Source organism: Thermobia domestica, chromosome 15, assembly GCF_964235325.1.
Source record: "Thermobia domestica chromosome 15, izTheDome1.hap1.1, whole genome shotgun sequence".
NCBI classification, from domain to species: domain Eukaryota; kingdom Metazoa; phylum Arthropoda; class Insecta; order Zygentoma; family Lepismatidae; genus Thermobia; species Thermobia domestica.
Window position 1 is genome coordinate 70338727 of NC_137468.1, and position 18274 is coordinate 70357000.

Genomic DNA, 18274 nt, shown 5'->3' on the forward strand with positions numbered 1-18274 from the left:
AAACCTAACCTAACCTGTTTATAAGTCATATTATCATGTTAAAAAACTGGCTGGGCTTGACGGAAGTTATACTAAAAGATATACATAATAACCCAGAAAGAAGCCATGATAAATTGAATAGCTATACAAATACAGTGTGTTAGCTCATGATTCGTAACAATATAAGTGTCCGAGAACTGTGTGATATGTGAGACATCAATCAGCCTTTGTGACACATAGAGTAGGTTAAATATATGTTAAGACTTAAGATTGGGTTAGATTCGATATTCCTGGACCTACTTTGCGCACTTAACCCAAGAAGTCTAGTGAGCTCCTCCGTGGCTAAGCGGTTAGCGTACGCGTCTTTGGCGTGGGAGACCCGGGTTCGATTCCCGGCGGGAGCTCATGTGGTTCGGGTTCCACGTTAATCAGTAGGTCCACGTCTCATATAGCCTCGCTGCTGAAAGGGACGCTAAACTAAAAAAAAAAAAATCAAATCAAACCAAGAAGTCTAGTGACATGAAGAACGCAGTGTGATTGATTTTTCTATCTTGTCTACGCGCTTACTCAGTGTCGCCGATGTGCCTGATCTCTACACGCACGAGCATACCAACGCTGCCCTGTCCCAATTGGGTTAGATATAATTCTTGCTTTATTGACCAAGCAAGATATTGATGTTGTTTGCTCTGTTGTTTTTGTGGCATATGTCCATACTGGGAGCAGGAAAATTCGGTGTAGGAAAACTTGGTGTAAGAAAATTCGGTGCACGGAAAATTTGGTGTATGGGAAACTCGGTGTGATGAATGCTAGGTGTAAAGAAAGATCTGTTGCAGAAGAGCGTGGGATTCATTAGAAACTTAACTTTGAGGATAAAGGAGCGTATTAGTTTTAAGTTCATTTGCGTGGAACGTACTTTTACTGTCTACTATAAGGAACTTTAAAAAATAGTGATCTTGAAATAATCTGAGTTCTAGGGCCGTGTGGTTTAGAGAAGCGACTGTCACTACTAATCAACATTTAATTTGAAACAAGTGTCTATGTTGTTTTAGAGGGTGTCTTTTAAAATTTTCTACTTCCAAATATAAGTGTAGGTTACTGGAGGAGTAAAGTTGAAAATTTTAGGGGTTTCGGCGCTCACATTGGTGGCAGCCATCCATCAATATGGAGATTGCTGGATGTCCTGCAAAGGGAGCAGACGTTAGCAACCTTCGAAAGTGAACGGTGACATGCACGTCACTCCCCTAATAATAATAAGAAATATAAATGCACCACTTTCAGATTGCAGTCGCAACCATGTCATATGTCCAGTTTTCTAAATTTTTCGGGAGACTGTTTCCTAGTGATAGGTGTGCCCTAGCAAAGCAGTGAGTTTGAGCTTTGCAACAACTGTTCACTATGTATTGCAATGAGCTATTTACAGTGAACATATATTTGTGCACCTGACATGGCAGGTATCAAGCTATCGAAATAGCTGACAAAGTCAATATTTAGAAAAATTGGACATAAGATATTTGTGCTCTCAAGGCTCGATATTATCCATAGTGTACCTAGGTATATTGTAGGTGCTTTTAGAACGTAGTAGGCTAAATATTTTACTGAACTTGTTATTTATTATTTTACCCTTGGTTCCTATTATTATCTCAATACTATTTCTATAACTACTATGTGATAAAACCAACCCACTTTATATTGCCCTCAACTGAGACTTTTTTGATCAATGTATTTTTGCATCTTACATATGTATATTTGTTCTATGTTGTACTATATGGAAGGATTTTTTTAGTTGTTTTAATAAATTCTGTTCCTTTAACTATTCTCTGAACTTATAGTTGTGATTGTTTTATTTCTGAAAAAAAGTGTCAGATTGATTGTGTAATGAAAACCAATTATAGTTATCCCCCCACAAAAGACATGTAAGAGATATCGGACCCAATAAAAAAAAAAGAAAAAAAAATCTTGAAATACGTAATAACATTTTATTCGATGCATTTTATGGCGTTTTCCTTTTCACAATACGAAGTTATCGTAAGCCGTAATATGCAATATGTATTACACCGAATCCACCTTACACCTAACTTTCTCCACACCGAATTTTCTGTTCGACGAATTTTTCTAGACCCGTCCACACTTCTATGTTTATACTCATAACACTTAGGCTGTCCTATAGTGAACCTGCACCCAAGAATGCAACTCCTCTCATAAGCAATTTATAAGACATTAGGAGGCGATTTCCTGATAAAAGAAGTACTCACAGCACAGCAGACAGATCCACTTCGAACTCAGACAATCAGAGAAAGAGAAAAAGTTAGACGCTTTGCAATCTCACTACTATTAATGAAATAGGAAAGGTTGTTATCAAACAAGTCAATGGCAAGTTTTTAAAGTTTTTAGCGTGTTAAGAAATATATTTTTAGCGTTGCATAGATCCCTCAAACAACTATTGTAATGCATACCCATTTCGTCTTCAATAGCACGAAACTTTTTCGAAACTCCGTTTCTATTGTTTGTTGGGATCTCAGGAGAGAGGCCTGATTTTTTTGATTGTTTCTGAGTCACAGCGCTCGCGAGGGCTTTGTCTAGCACAGTAGTTCTCAAAGTAGGGTCCGCGATGCCTAAAAATTTAAATGTGTTGTAATAAAATGAAACACACAGCTGTTATGCAAGAAGTATTTTTTCAGTTGCTTAAAAAGAAAGCAATTAGAAATTACATCAAGAAGCTAATGATATTTCTTCACGTCACTCTGTTACCTCGGCATTTTCTGTCTACATAATAAGGCAGAATGAAAGCAAAAACAATGAAAAATCTATTAATTTGTGTTCTTGAACAAATTATAGAAAGCTTCTAAGGGAAGTCGATTTCGAATCAATTCTCTCTATGACTGTCTATAATGTATAACATGATCCAAGTTAAAGAAGATGCGAACTCGATGAATTGAGAGAAGAAAAAATGTCCTTCTTTAATAATCCAATATATATTCTCTTTTAAAAATGACAGTTTACGTTTAGTCTATCTATTGAAATTCACAAATTTTGATATGTGAAGATCATGCAACTCATCCTTAATTCCACATTAAAGGACTATAATTTTTTGTACATATTAATGTATAAAATAAGAATTCAAATATCGTGCTCTTGACTCTGTTGCTACTGTCGTCCCGAAAGCAAACACTCAGATCCATTTGTATTCTTTATGCAACACGAGTCGTAGTGTCAACAAACCCAATGATGTATTGTGTGCTTTCTTTGAATGAAGGTTTAGGGTGTTACCACCAAAAGTATGTGAATTGAACCCTGACTTCCTGCTTATCAGTCTGGTGTCTAATTTAAACTGTTAAACTTCATGTTGCAACCAGTAACACCATTTATTGCAATTATTAGAGACATAAATAGGTCGACTATAATGACTTGATGTCTGAGATATTGAAATTGCAGGAATTTATAAGCTGACATATCGCTCAATTGACGTCTATTTACAACATTTGATCCAGAACGAACGATTTGTAGCTATTTGTAGCTATAGCTTTCCTCATTTGGCTATCTGAAGTTTCTTACGATATATTAAGTTAATTGATCCAGCGATCAAGTCATTCTTTCGGGCTATATCAAAGTATTACAAAGGAAAAGGGGAGTATTTGACAGTTATTGAAATTTTTGTTTCTACCTAGTAATTTTAAAAAGCAGATCAACTGTGGAGAACTTAACTATCAAAATTGTGATAAATAATATGAACTGAAAATGTATGATGATAACGTTCTTACGAACTTCCCATTCACTAGACATTTTAAACATTTTTTCTTTGCGTTCTTTAAATATGTCTTTGTTGAGTAAAAAATGGAGGCCATCAGTCGGAATACAGTCGAGTTTGTAAGAAGTGACACTTAAATAAATAAAATGAAAGACAGGAAGATAGTAAACGGTATGCAATGGAGTAAATCAGTAGAAAACTTTTATCATTAGTGCGTGTTTACTTAATATGTTAACTTTTAGTTGAATAAAATAATCTTACCTCAGAATCCAGTTAAAAATGAATAAACATTTGCATTATTCCGACATTCTCTGACGTCTTCATCGGTAACCCATTTCCTTCTTACTCCATACTCCTTAAAATTCTTGCGTGAGATCATCCGAGAAGAATTAAAGGAAAATAAATATAGTTGAAGTTTCACACAATGTTAGAAAATCTAATGATCACTTTTCGCACTTAATCCCGTTCATCTTTTTCTTTGAAGTTGTGGCCGCACGTAAATCTCACTAATTTTGTGAGTTGTAAGGTGCCAGGCGTTTTTAACTGAATACTGCGGTAAGCATATTTGAATTGTTTAATATGTATCCTACACCGCCATATTTCATTTTAATATCTTTTTCGTTAGTAACTTGTATGTATTAAATGTGATCAATGAATTTTTTAAGATCTGTAATCTTTAACATGTACATTCTTATTTTCAGGAATCAGTAACTAGTGTTGTGCTCTCTACACGACTTTATTGAAATGAAACTATGTGACATGTAGTGAGAAACGTTGACTATTCGCTAAATTAATAGTCTTATCATGAATCTTGCAGAGAGAATTCAGGCAAAAAAGAATTGCCTGAAACATACTCAGACAACAGTGAAAACACCAGAAGGAACTATCTACGTTGAAGATAGAGGCCAAACTCGTTTGTTAAATGATACTTATTTGGGTTTTGTAGCTGATTACAAACCTGATCTTCAAATCGGCTATGTTTTAACAGGACTTTGTGTCGGTTCGCAAGATGTAGCTCAAGACTCCAAGATCCTCAGGCAGAACAATATAACTCATATTTTAAGCGTAGGAATAGAAGTTCGAAAATTTCCGTTCTTTGAATATAAGTATGTAAAGTTACTTGACCTGCCGTCAGAACGTTTGACTGATGTGTTGGACGAATGCATACATTTTATTCAGGATTCAAGGAATAAAGATGGTACAGTATTTGTACATTGTAATGCCGGAATATCTAGATCTGCTTCCATTGTTATTGCGTATCTTATGAAGAAAGAGGGATATGGCTTTCAAGACGCTTACGATCATGTCAAACAATGCCGCCCAGCTATTCAACCAAATGCCGGGTTTATTGCCCAGTTAAAAAGTCTTTGAGTAAGTGTTCAAGAATGAATGTGTTTGTAAACATATGTAGTTGGTTCAAGTTGATGAACACATTTATACCCTGAACTCCGTTGTGCCTTTCTCCCGCCAAGTGAACTTTGTGGTGGACAAACACCGTGTGCGTGGGTTTTCTCGGGGTTCTCCCGTTTCCTCCCACTTTCTTCATTCCACCATTTCATTCATTACTCATCATCACCGTCTCCTTTAGCCTAACCGGCATAACCGTGGGACGTAAAACTCAAAAATTTCATTTTTTCCGTTGTGCCTTTCAAATGTTCTTATGGTTCTGCATATCTTTTGAAATATTTGGATAGAATAAATAAATAAACAAATAAATAAATAAATAATGGGTATTCACTCTTAGGGACCGCAAATGATATTTTCTCACAGTTCGGATTAGGTCACATGGCCCAGTACAACTCAGCACAGACATAAAAAATATCTTTTACACTGGTTTTCCAGCTTCGAGAAAAATCCACCACGAAGACAAAAATCACCTGAAATGCATCTATCTCCATATAAAATTTGGAGGAATGTTTATTATTTCCGGAATTTCTATTAAGGTTCTTCACTCTTCTCCATTCGTATTTAAACTTCTTTATCTTAATCCTGGAATTGCGCTAGTGTTCTCAATATTTTGTAACTGCAACCCGTCCTAAATAATGGTAAATATTTTCTGGAGCCTAACTCAGTGTCGATTTGCTTCGTTGCAAAGCAAAAATTTGCGATATTCGACTTAACATATTGATTTTGTAATATGATACCAATAGCGAAAATTCTGCGTTTTGGTACCATCCATCCATCCATCCTTGTAAGCTTTTTTTTCACGAACTCTCCTGCATAATTTCTTAAAAAGGTATTTTGCTTGCGTTGGGCTGCTGTTCACAAATTTTGCGAAGGCCAATACGGAATGAAGTTCCTTATTTCTGATTCAGTTGTTCAAGATGTGTAGATTTTTTTCTTCCACGAAACCCCTATTAAAGTTTTTACTTTACTGTTGTACCATTAACATGCCATTATGTTATTTAGCAAACAAACAACTTTGCTGATGCGCATTATCCGTATAGTGAATGAAAATCACCAGCCAAAACAAATTGCCTTAGCAGCAAAAAACTCAATCCTCGAACATCGAACACAGAGAAAATTCAACATTGCAGCATTGACTGCGACACTTACACCACAGGTTAGCACACATACATATCTGGGTGGAACATTGTTCAACTTAACAGGCATGGATCTGGTTTGGCACGACTCAGCGCTGCTGTTTTCGACTGACGAAAGCGTTCTGGCTCGGGTCAACCCGGGATGGATCCCTAGTACGAAAAGGCCTTAATAAATGGAACTTACGCATTCAAAACAATTACGTGTCGTGCGATATAGAGGTATTCATCAGTACTGCCTCCATATTTTTCACATTTTTCGGAAATCCAAAAATAATACTAAAATTTCTTTGTGTAATTGTTTACTAGGTACAATATAGCACTTAGTGAAATAGTGTGTTCTCCATTATCAAATACTTTTCAAATTATTGTGCCTGGAAGGCTTACACGTCGACCCCAGTACGGATAAAGACTAAAATAAGAAAATCTGACCTTGCATCCAGTGAATTATTTCTTAGAATGCAAGTTACTTGGTATGTTCACCATCTTATACGGACTTTCAAAAAGTTGAAAGGAATAACACTACGAAAACAAAGGAACATACGAGGAACTCCAAGTGGGCAGAACTCTTCCACAGCAGGGCTGTCGAAACATTTACAGAAATGTAAACATCAATCTGAATGCATCCATTTTACATCTGAACTCATTCATCACTAAACATACACTACGACCCAAAGGACTGGCGACTCTCGATGCATGCAAGAGTAGTATGAAAGAGGTGCTTCTCCATAATGGCAATACTTTTCCTTCAGTTCTAGTTACATATGCTTCGATGGGGAAAGAATCATCTTTTACAGTATGTTACTTTCCATCTAATATAATATTCATAAATGGATGATTTGTTGTGACTTAAAGGTTTTTGCAATTATTTCGGGAATGCAACAGAGAACATCAAAGCTTGCTTGTTTTATGAATGGGACAGTCGTCAACGAGATGCCTATTACATAAGAAAGGAATGGCCTGAAAGGAAGTGGACAGTTGGAAAAAGAAATGTGCATCGCCAAAATCTAGTTGCTCATTCCTTCACTTCATATTAAATTAGAACTGTTTAAGCAGTTGGTGAAAGCGATGGATGAAAGTGGCAAGAGTTTGAAATATCTGTTGTCCAAACTTCCCAAGTTATCGTCCAGCGAAGATAAAGAAAGGCGTGTTTGTGGGTCCACAAATCCTTGACCCGGTGTTCGAAGCCAGGTTAACGGAGAAAGAAAAACGTGCATGGATTGTTTTCAAGAACGTTACATGCAACTTTCTGGGCAAGAAACGGGCATACAATTACAGATCATACGATTGATCAACGCGTATCAATCCGTTAGGGTGTAACATGTCCGTGAAAGTACACTTTATTCACTTCCATCTGAATTACTTCCCAGCTAATTACCTCCCAGTGACTTTTCGGATGAGTATGGTTAGAGATTTCATAAGGCCATCATACAAACATTAGATAAACGTTATGCAGGGAAGTGGGTGCATTCACTTATGACTGACTATTGCCAGGGAACTGTACTACAAACATACCACACATAAACGGCTATCGTAAGTCGCTTCCTGAATTACAGGTATTTTCACTTTGAAATCAGCAAACAACATGTCTGCATTGTTTTCATGGTAATTATATGTGTTTATAGTGCTTTGTGTATTAATTTCATATGCAATAAGTCAGTTGTATTTTGTATTACCAGATATAATATAACTTCTACTAGTACAGATAGTAAAACATGTATCACAAAATATTTCCAAAACTATCTGACAGAGCAAAACAAATTGTAGGTTCGCATTGAGGAGGTCCGTTGACATAAAAACCAGTTATTGCAACCCCAGAAAAAAAGAGAAAAAGTTCAGTTTTGTTGAGCAGTGTAATCTTTGATTAGTTAGCAAGTAGAAACGCTGCACTTGTGAAGAGAAAAGTATCTTAAAGAATTACATTTGACAAACTTATACCAGGTTATCATAAAATAAGTATCACTGTTTATAGAACTCTGAAGTAACCACTTGACAGAGTGCAACCAAACTTGGCAAGAGTGTATGTGGGAACATGCAGAAGCGATTGATGTAGAAAACAAAATTAGTACCAATTTTCGCCACCAGAGGTCATTCTGGTAAGTGCGGCGTGGAAGAAAAACAGTACTAGTGATGTTAAATGGTACTTTAATTACCTCTTCTTTGAGTCTCGTGGCATTGTTGCGCTATTAACATCCCGTGGGCAGTGGCGGATGTACGTGGGGATTTTGGGCTGAAGTTCCCCTTAAACTTCCACAATATCTTAAAAAACAAACGAAGTACATGTTAGTGTTTCTTATGCTCATAAGTGTTGATCTCCCCCATCCAATTCCTGGATTAGAAAGGGAAAAAAAAAAAACTTGTGGAGAAATCCCTCCCAAAATGTTGTTCCACTACTTTCCGTGGTTTAGTGGTGGGGTAAGAGAAACGTTAACAAAATGAAAGTCAAAAGCCAGAATTGGTAGAGAAACACTTTACTGAGTACATAACGGCGTAGCACAATGTAAACGTACTCACCGCTTAATCTGCACCTGCAGAATGAGTCATGGGATACTGTTCAATGTAAGCTTCATCCTGATGTTCCATAAAGAGAATTGGATCTACTGTATGGACAATTGCAGATCGCAGTTGATAGCCTGGACATGCTAAATAATGCTCTGATGCAAAATGTTCAAAGTCGGAATGTGTCCTTGATAGACTATAGACTTTTTAGGTACCCCCACAACCGAAAGTCATATGGAGTTAAGTCGGGTGGTCGGGCTGGCCACGAAAAGGCAAAGTAACAGCTAAGAATTCGGTCGTCTGTGAAGTGTTTGTCAAGTCAATACCATGATACCCACAGGAGAAATAATTACAGCCTTTCTTACATTTAGCTACACTAGTGCCGTTTTTCTTCCACGCTGCACTTACTTGGCGTACAGCGCCACAACTACCTCTGGTGGCAAAAATTGGAACTAATTGTTTTCTACACTAATCGCTTCTGCATGTTTCCAAATATACTCCTACCAAATTTGGTTGCATTCTGTCAAGTAGTTACGTCTCCAGAGTTTTCTGAGCAGCGATACTTATTTTATTATAACCTGGTATGTACAGATTCATGGACAACCGAAATATGACCGGATTTTTTTTTAAAAGGAAATCTTGTGAGGATAACCAAAAATGTTTCGTACATACTTTTCTAATTTTTTCCTTATTTCTTTAGTGTGGCTTCAGTGATTATTAATGAAATATAGACAAAGAAGCTTCGTGAAACAAAGAAGTTGAAACCAAAATTATGGAAAAAATGACAGACACAATACACTTCCAAATTATACGGAAGAATATAGTTAATGCAAATAGTGAAAAGGCAGATTATTTCGAATTAAGGTTAAACTATTTTGGTAAATTCTTGAAAATAAAACTAAATCAATTTCTTCTATTTATTTTAGAAATATTAACCCATTGTTATAGCGTGGACTGTTTTATTTGTAAATAAACATTTGATGTCAACGTGCTTTAGAACTTGTGTTAATAAATTATGCTTTTACCAGTTTTAGTTTTAGTTTTCTGAATTGAATTTAAGAAAACATTCAGATAATATGGTATTAGTGGTGTACGCTGGCCAGTCACGGCTTTTATATAATATATATATATGGGCGTATTAATTACTTTAGGGAGTGCCAAGGTATTACAGAGGTAAACTTGTAATTCATATTACATGTTGACGGGATACGGTAGCTCAGTGGTACGTGCTCATCTCTGGTGCGAGGAGTCCCTGGTTGGATTCCAGTTCGTGTGCGTGTGTGTGTGTATAGTGGATAACATCGTGTCTGTGGGCTTAATCATCGTATCATGGTATGACAGAGTAGTTCATTTAAACCGAATATTTTAACCATGTCAGAAGGTTGGGTATAATAAGAGAGAGGGCATTCATTTTGAATTGCTTTTTTATACCTCTGAGTTCTTGAACTCATTTTATTCCTCCCCACTTCGCAATATTATTATCCTAATTCACACACCGCTGGGATCGCAGAGGTGTAAGCGCTCTAGTACTGAGCCACCGCGGCCTCCCGACAAACTTTGCATGTGTGTGCAGGGCCTCAATACAAGGAGAAAAAAAAAGTTAATTTGCGACTTTGGTCGGAAACGCTTGATTGACAAAGATAGGACCTATTTAAGGTACGTGTTCTTTACTCGTAGTTACTGGAATTAGTCGTACGGTGGTTTACTTCAAATTATACAGTCCGCAGCAAAAAACCTGCAACATGAGCATTTAAGTTTGTGAAACTACGCCTAACAGCGCAAGGAATCAACATAACGTTAAGTGGCACAAATCACGCCAGGAGAAACCTCGGCGTCCTCACTACACACTTATTTTAGAGAAAAAAGACTTCGTCGTTTCACAATAAACTTACATGTTCATGTTGCAGTTTTTTTGCTGCGGACTGTATCTACTTCCGTAATTAGGTGTTCCGATCAAAGTTGTAGATAATCTTTTCTTGTACTGAGCACGTATGCGAAGTTTGTTAGTTTATCAACCTGTGTATATAAATAATTAAGAATTAACTTACAACTCTCCGACGCTTTTATATAATGTTAACCCAGTTGAAGATCTTGGCCGCATTCTGTACAAAAGAAGTTTACAGTAAACATTTTATTTGTCGCTAAAAGTAGTTGGATTTATCGACAGATTTTCTCAAATTCTTTGGCAAAGTGTCAATTATACAAGGGTTTAAGTACGATTCGTTTGTGAATACAGTTTGAAATCTTGTATGCCGTTGAAAGCGAGCGTGCGCAGGCTATCGGCATTCCTTGCCTACAATCGAACACCATTTGCATTTACGGCATCGCTTCGTAGTGTGAAGTTAACACGTTTAACCCGGTACTGCATGAATTATGAAAACAAAATAAGGGAAATTATTCACTAGGAAATTATATTCACTTTTGCAATGGAGATCGAGGAAATTACGCTGAAAATAATTTGTGTACTTCTGAATTCAAGTTACCAGTATGTGCCATATATGGGACAATATGCAATAAGTACCTTAAAACTACTATATATTGAGTAGAAACTTGTATCTTCCATAAACGATACATATTGTGAAAATTTTAGCTATTTGTGTCCATTTTTTATCCATAGTAAATGCTACATAGTGAAATATAAGAAGCACTAGTGACACATTCGTTAGTGAAATGGAATTCAGAATAATCACTATATAGTGTGAAAGTCTAAGAAGCAATTGTTCTATTTGCTCAAAAACAGATGAACGGCACACTTTATACATGGAACAAATGATTTTCCAGAAAATGTTGGTCTCTTGCACCTTTGGCATTCATCACTTACTTCAGGCCAATGTTCAATGGTGTCGAGCCTTACATCTGAGACTGGCACTCTTGCTGCTGTTTTTTTTTTTTTGTGTGTGTGTGTGTGTGTGTGTCTGCTTTTAATTGTGCTTCAATGTCTCTACTTACACGGGAGGGTCCCACAAGTTGTTGCTAAAATCTGATTGCCCCATAGCACATCTGATAAGAGTATCATGAGAAATGTATTTGGTCTAGGAATTAATTCGTGCGGTTGGTACGCACACATTGAAGCTGTAGTACAAACACAAAATACATAAATACCTTAAGAAAAATATTGTCCATCGCTAGCCACCACTTTCGCCCATCTGTCAGGCAATGTACGGATTCCGTGGCGAAAGAAGTCCTCATCCTTGGAAGCGATCCAGTCAGAGACCCATGTTTCGATATCTTCTGAAGAAGTAAACCGCTGTCCAATCAAATCGTTGTTCATGCAATCGAACAAGTAGTAGTCCGATGGAGCAACGTCTGGTGAATACGGCGGGTGGGGTAAAACTTCCCATCCGACATTTTCTAAATAGGTTTTGACCGGTTTTGCGACATGTGGGCGAGCGTTATCATGTTGAACAATAAGTTTATCATGTCTGTTCTCCCATTCTGGTCGTGTTCTGGCCAGAGCTTGCTTCAAACGCATTAATTGTCGTCGATAACGTTCTCCATTCATAGTTTCACCCGGTTGCAGCAGCTCATAGTACACCACACCTTTCATATCCCACCATATGCACAGCATAACCTTTGCACAGTGAATATCTCGTTTTGGTTGTGATGGACCTGGTTCACCTGGTTTCACCCAGGCCTTTTTTCGTTTAGGGTTCTCGTAATGGATCCACTTCTCATTACCCGTAATAATTCGATGCAGAAACCCCTTTCTGCTCTGTCGTTGAAGCAGCAATTCGCAAATGGTTTTTCGTCTTTCAACGTCTCTGTCTTTCATGTGGAACCCAATGTGACATGTTTTGAATCATTCCCATGACTTTCAAGCGTTTGGAGACTGTTGTTTGATCAACGCCTAATGCTGCTGCAAGTTGTTCCTGCGTTTGACACGAATCCTGCTCGAGCAATGCTGTCAATTCTTCGTCTTGAAATTTTTTTGGCTGTCCAGCTCGCTCTTGGTCTGCCAAGCCGAAATCACCACTTCTAAACCGTGCAAACCACTTCTGACACGTTCGCTCAGCTAGAGCATGGTCACCATACACTTCCACCAAAATACGATGACTTTCAGTCGCACTTTTCTGCATGTTAAAGTAATGCAGCAGGACACCCCGCAAAAACACTTTATCAGGCACAAATTGCGCCATGTTCACTTAATTACAAACTGGTGTTGTTGACGCTTTAATCCACTGCCCTATACTACGAACGATACGCGATGACAGGGGTTTGCAACACATGTGTGGATACACGGAACTGTGGGACGCTCCGTTCGTTGCGCCATCTCTTGTCCACCCGCACGAATTAATTCCTAGACCAAATACATTAGCAAAATTTAAGGTGCTATGGACCAGAAGGATAGGAGCTAGGGGGCTTCAAAATTTGAATACCCAAAAAATGATATCATGGAATTATGTACGTTAGCAATCAAAACAAAAATTGCACAATATAATGAAAACAAAATGCCCTATCGAAAACCATTAATAGTGTTGCCATAGGTGGAGCAGTGTTGCCAACTCAGCATAAAACATTTTGTTTGAAATAGCACCATATACAAATGTGCATAGATTTAAAATGCACTATTATCACTAAACATAACAGTGAAGTGTAATGGTACAGTGTTGCACGCTATTGGAGCTACATGTGCTGAAAATATACAATGGAGAAGTTTGATATGTGCCAACAGATGGTAATAAAGGAATCTGGATCTCATTCTATGAATTTACTTTAAATGCATAACATAGATAGTATAACATAGCAAAATGTCAGCAGTGTCTCAAAATATTGATGCATTTGAAAAATGAAATTGAGTGATGTCATTTTTACGTCCTGTGTCAGATTCGAATCTATACCTAGGTATAGGAGTGTAAAGTGTGATCCGAATCCTTATGAAAGAGAAAGATTACAATGAAATTTAAGGTGAAAAGTACAACAAAAACATGTCCGAGGCTGGATTGGAACCCGCGATTCCTAATACGTCGGTTGTCTAGGCTTCTAAGACCACACGGCTATCCCGGCCGACAAAAAACGAAATGAGGTAGTAATAAAATAATTATATTTCCAATGTGAATATGGTACCATTACAGTGTACAAACATAATCATATGGTATGTAGGAGAGGAAGTAAAAGAATATGTCACTTAACATGAAAGACAGAAACCAAGAAACTACTCTTCCAAATACTGATAAGATAATCGAGAACCAGTTTACAGAAATAGAAAACACGTGTTTCTTTTCTCGCGTGTATAATTTTGTTATCGCGAGTTGTCTGCTTATTCATCGGAGCTACCGAAGTATAATGCAAAATCCTCACTTGTTTCTAGTGCATTCCATTATTATCCTTTGTTGCCACATATCAGACTTCTCTATTGTACATTTTCAGCACATGTAGCTCCAATAGTATGCAACACTGTACCACAACACTTCACTGTTATGTTTAGTGATAATAGTGCATTTTAAATCTGTGCACATTTGTATATGGTGCTATTTCAAACAAAATATTTTTGCTGAGTTAGCAACACTGCTTCTATGGCAACACTGTTTATGATTTTCGATAGGACACTTTGTTCTCATTATATTGTGCAACTTTTGTTTTGATTGCTTTAACGGTTTTCAAGATATCTACTTTAAACATACATAATTCCATGATATAATTTTTTGGATATTCAAATTTTGAAGCCCCCTAGCTTCTATCCTTCTGGTCCATAGTACCTTAAATTTTGCTGATGTTCATTTCTTATGATTAGAGTCCGGATTTTTATGTAATATCAGCCCCCTAAATATGTACATAAATATGTAACAAAAATCGCTTAAAAATGTAAGAAATATGTAATATTACATATTTATGAAAACGTAATATTAACACGCGTATGAGTATGTAATATTTAAACGCATTATGAAAATAAAAAGGAAAATCTACTACACTTTATCCTGCTTAATGCAAATCCCCCAATGAAGTGAAATGCTTGAACAGCTGAGACAGCAATACGTCACTGACGTGACTTGCAGGATAATAAAAATCAGACGCGAATGAAGGAAGAGGTGAATCGGCTAGAGAGAAACAGGAAAGCCCCGTGAAAAACAAAGCATACGGCATTTGTACGTCAGAAATCTCATGTGGTGTAGTGTGGTCCCGTTTCAAATCTAGAACTTTTTACACTAAATGCGCATCCGTCACCATGGCCCAATCTTGAAATGAATTATACGCAATATACAAATTTAAATACTAAAAGCAACTTAAGACGAAATGTATTGTTTTATATATATTTATTTCATGCAGGGAAAAGCAGTCCTATATTTTTAAAACAATATCAGCTGAACTAAGATTGAAGAATATTTCCACTAATGAACATTTTAAATTTGAAATAAAGTACTACTTACAAAAGATGTGCCTGCAGTTCAACTGTGTGTTGTTGCACAATGGGTTACAAGATACATTTCCAAATGATCAGAAGTAAAATTTTGTCGACGATCGGATAAAATATTCTTGTATGCAGAGAATGATCTCTCTACATCACATGAGGTAACAGGAGCGTATTTCAACACGGGGATGTAGTTGGGGGAAATATCTTCAGAGGGGGTTCTTGTTTCACCACTGAGAATCTCACACACTGCCAATAGGCTATCGTAACCTGGGTTTCTTTCCAGCACTGCATTTAGTTTCTTTCGAACTTTTTCTCCTACATCTCCACACACACCTTGCAGCAGCCTCTATGCATCCTCTATGATTTCCATGGATTCCGGAAGAAGCCGCCCAATAGTCTCTAGCTTTTTAATGCTTGTAGGTAGCCAACCAAAATTGCTGTCTATGTATGCGATATCGCACGCTACTTTTGAGTCATTAAACAGTTTCTGAGCAATGCCAACTGACATAGCAGACTCCGATGAAAATGAATGAACAACAGGCTTTTTTGAGAATGTTCATTGTAGAAACGTACTGCCTGTATCCAAGTGCCCCATCGCATTAGCACTGGCTCCGGAGGAAGTGGCATATCTGGCAGTTGATCTCTGTAAACTTGAACACGTTGTGGCGCCTTAACAAACAATTTTTCTTGGAAGAAACTAGTTGATTTACTTCGCAAAAGTTCTCTCTCACCTCTTCAGCAACACGCTGAAGAGCATGGGCCATACAGGTGAAATGAATTAAGTGAGGGTAAAAAACTGTAAGTGCTCTAGCCGCTTGTAACGTGTACGCTGCATTGTCTGTATAAAGAAGACGGACTTTTTCTTCCTGAACTCCTCCCGGCCACAACACTTTAAGACCATCGTTTACAGAGCGAGCAATCGTGGAATGATTCGTGCGTTCCAGCAGTTTACTCGCAATAAGATAAAATTTAGATGGAGCATCTTCACTTAACTTCCCAATCACTAAATTTGCTACATAACGTCCCAAAACGTCTGTTGTTTCGTCCACAGAAATCCAAATATATATATGAACTACCTATTTCTGCCCTAATGGTATCTATAGCTTCCCTATAACAAACTTCAATATAACACTTTCGAAGAGTGGATTCGGCAGGAATTCGACGCCCGCAGTACTTCTCCAGAAAAGCACGGTATTTTGGCACTTGAACTTTGTTCTAAGGAATATTTGCTGCTATCATTGCTTGGCACAAGTCTTTGAAAAACTCACTCATTGAAGTATCTTGACGCATTTGTGTCAAGAGTACTTGCTTTTTTTTTTTTTTTTTTTTTTTGCAGTTCGCAATTTTTTATTTCTTGCATGGAGTGCACTTTGTACATGTTTTGAGATTTCATTGAATATCCCATTTTTTTTATCACACACTTGGCACAACACTACTTTACCGTCCGTAGTAAACTCATCATCGATAGTTACCCACGACCGCAATTTCGTGGATAAGGTTGAGGCAACCGGAGCCATTTCTAACTTCGACGGTCAATACAGAACACGTGCGTTTTGCAACTGCAATACTAGAGTACTGTCCTCCTGTCATTCAGTTGAACAAGCGAAGTCCTTTGAAAGCTTAGGTTACCTGCTATGATATTGGCATTGTCGCCAGCTTCTTGGAACGAATTCTTGCAGTAAATTCCTGGAAGCATACTAGCATACAGTTTTAACTTGAATTGCAGGATTTGCTTTCATCTTTTTTCCTGGCCAGTCGCCTGTCAGCACGTGATCTGTCTTCCTCCAGAGTTGAGAATAAAGGGCGCTGCTAATGTACCCCGGAGGGAGGATTTTTACTTGTTTCTTCGTATATTTCTTTTGTTATCGGCGAAAATTCTGCGAAACATGGTCTGATAAACAAAAGAGAGAAGAGATATTTCTCTTTCGGTAAAGAAACGAAAAGATAGACATGACAAAATTGAATCTAGATGCAAGCCTTGCACAGTTGGAGAGTTTATTTTAAATTAAAATTTCAGTAAACGCAAAATTTTAAGGCAGTTTTATGTATTTAAAAAAATGTAGAAACCATTGAAATATGTAATATTGGTCAAAATATGTAAAAATATGTAATATGAAACTTGAGTTGAAGCACCCTACAGGTGTGAATCAAACATTTAAGGATTTGACGAACCTACATATGAAGGAGAAAAAATATGTAATTACATACAAATCCGGACACTACTCATGATGCTCTATCAGATATGCTATGTGGCAATCAGATTTTAGCGACAACTTGTGGGACCCTCCCGTGTTCCTATAAAGCACAAGACACCCTGCAACTTCTGTTCTGAAGTAAGTTCAGCATTTCACTTAAAGGTTTGCCTTGCTGAATCATCACCCGGTGATACAGAAGCCAGTCGGAAACTACGGCGAAATCTAGCATGTGCGTGAAAAGTCGAAAATACAATTTCCTGGAACGAACTCTTATTTTGTACAACGACAATAGTGAATCCAGTAAATCGACCCTTTCCATGTGATTATTATAAACGAGAACTATGCTGGGACAGTCAATCTCTACACTTTCCTACAGGTTGACTCCCCACAAATGTAGAAGTCAAATTTACTGGCTTGTACACGTATTTCTTTTCCATCTATAACTGCAATTGCTTCATCATACGAACCCCTGTCTTTCTCTTGAGATCCTTCTCACTCATTAGATTGCATCCAGGAACACTATGTTTTCGAACTGTATCTACACTATAAATGCGTTTTCGGCAAGATATGTTTGTAGTTCAGTACTGTTAAAATAGTTGTCAAAATATATCTTATTATTGATTATTGTCGGAGAAGGTATAGTAAGTATGACCATCACATCTCCAGATGAATCACAATCCTCACCATCAGAAAAGGATACATTCTTTTTAAAGTTCGAAGTTGTAAGGAAGACCATTAACATTAGAAAGGACGTACAGTTTATAACCCCAACGGGTTATCTTTTTTAGGGTTGTATTGTTTTAGCGAATTCTTCCTTTGTACGCACAGATTTGTTCATCAACAGATGAACTCTCCTCCACTGGAACTTTCAGACATTGTTCTTTGATGTGCTGTAATAATGGTTTTATCTTATGCTTCTTGTCATAACCTTGTTGATCGTGAGGTACTTGTGGAATTATCGTTGAAA

The 18274-nt window shown here is 37.3% G+C and overlaps 1 protein-coding gene across 5 annotated transcripts in view; it reads left to right on the forward strand.

Moving 5' to 3' along the window:
- The window catches only part of LOC145671072 (dual specificity protein phosphatase 19-like), a 59579-nt gene that overhangs the window by 7505 nt on the left and 33800 nt on the right, over positions 1-18274 (forward strand). For 4 of the 5 annotated variants that reach the window (XR_014128439.1, XR_014128441.1, XR_014128440.1 and 1 more), the window contains exon 2: positions 4426-5095. Coding sequence is in view for 2 of the 5 variants with exons in the window: in XM_081739807.1 (XP_081595933.1) it covers positions 4529-5095 (567 nt within the window). In the remaining 3 variants the exon portion in view is untranslated. Of the gene's footprint in view, positions 1-4425; positions 9791-18274 lie in introns of those variants that run through there. The other variant, XM_081739808.1, reaches the window with a different exon arrangement.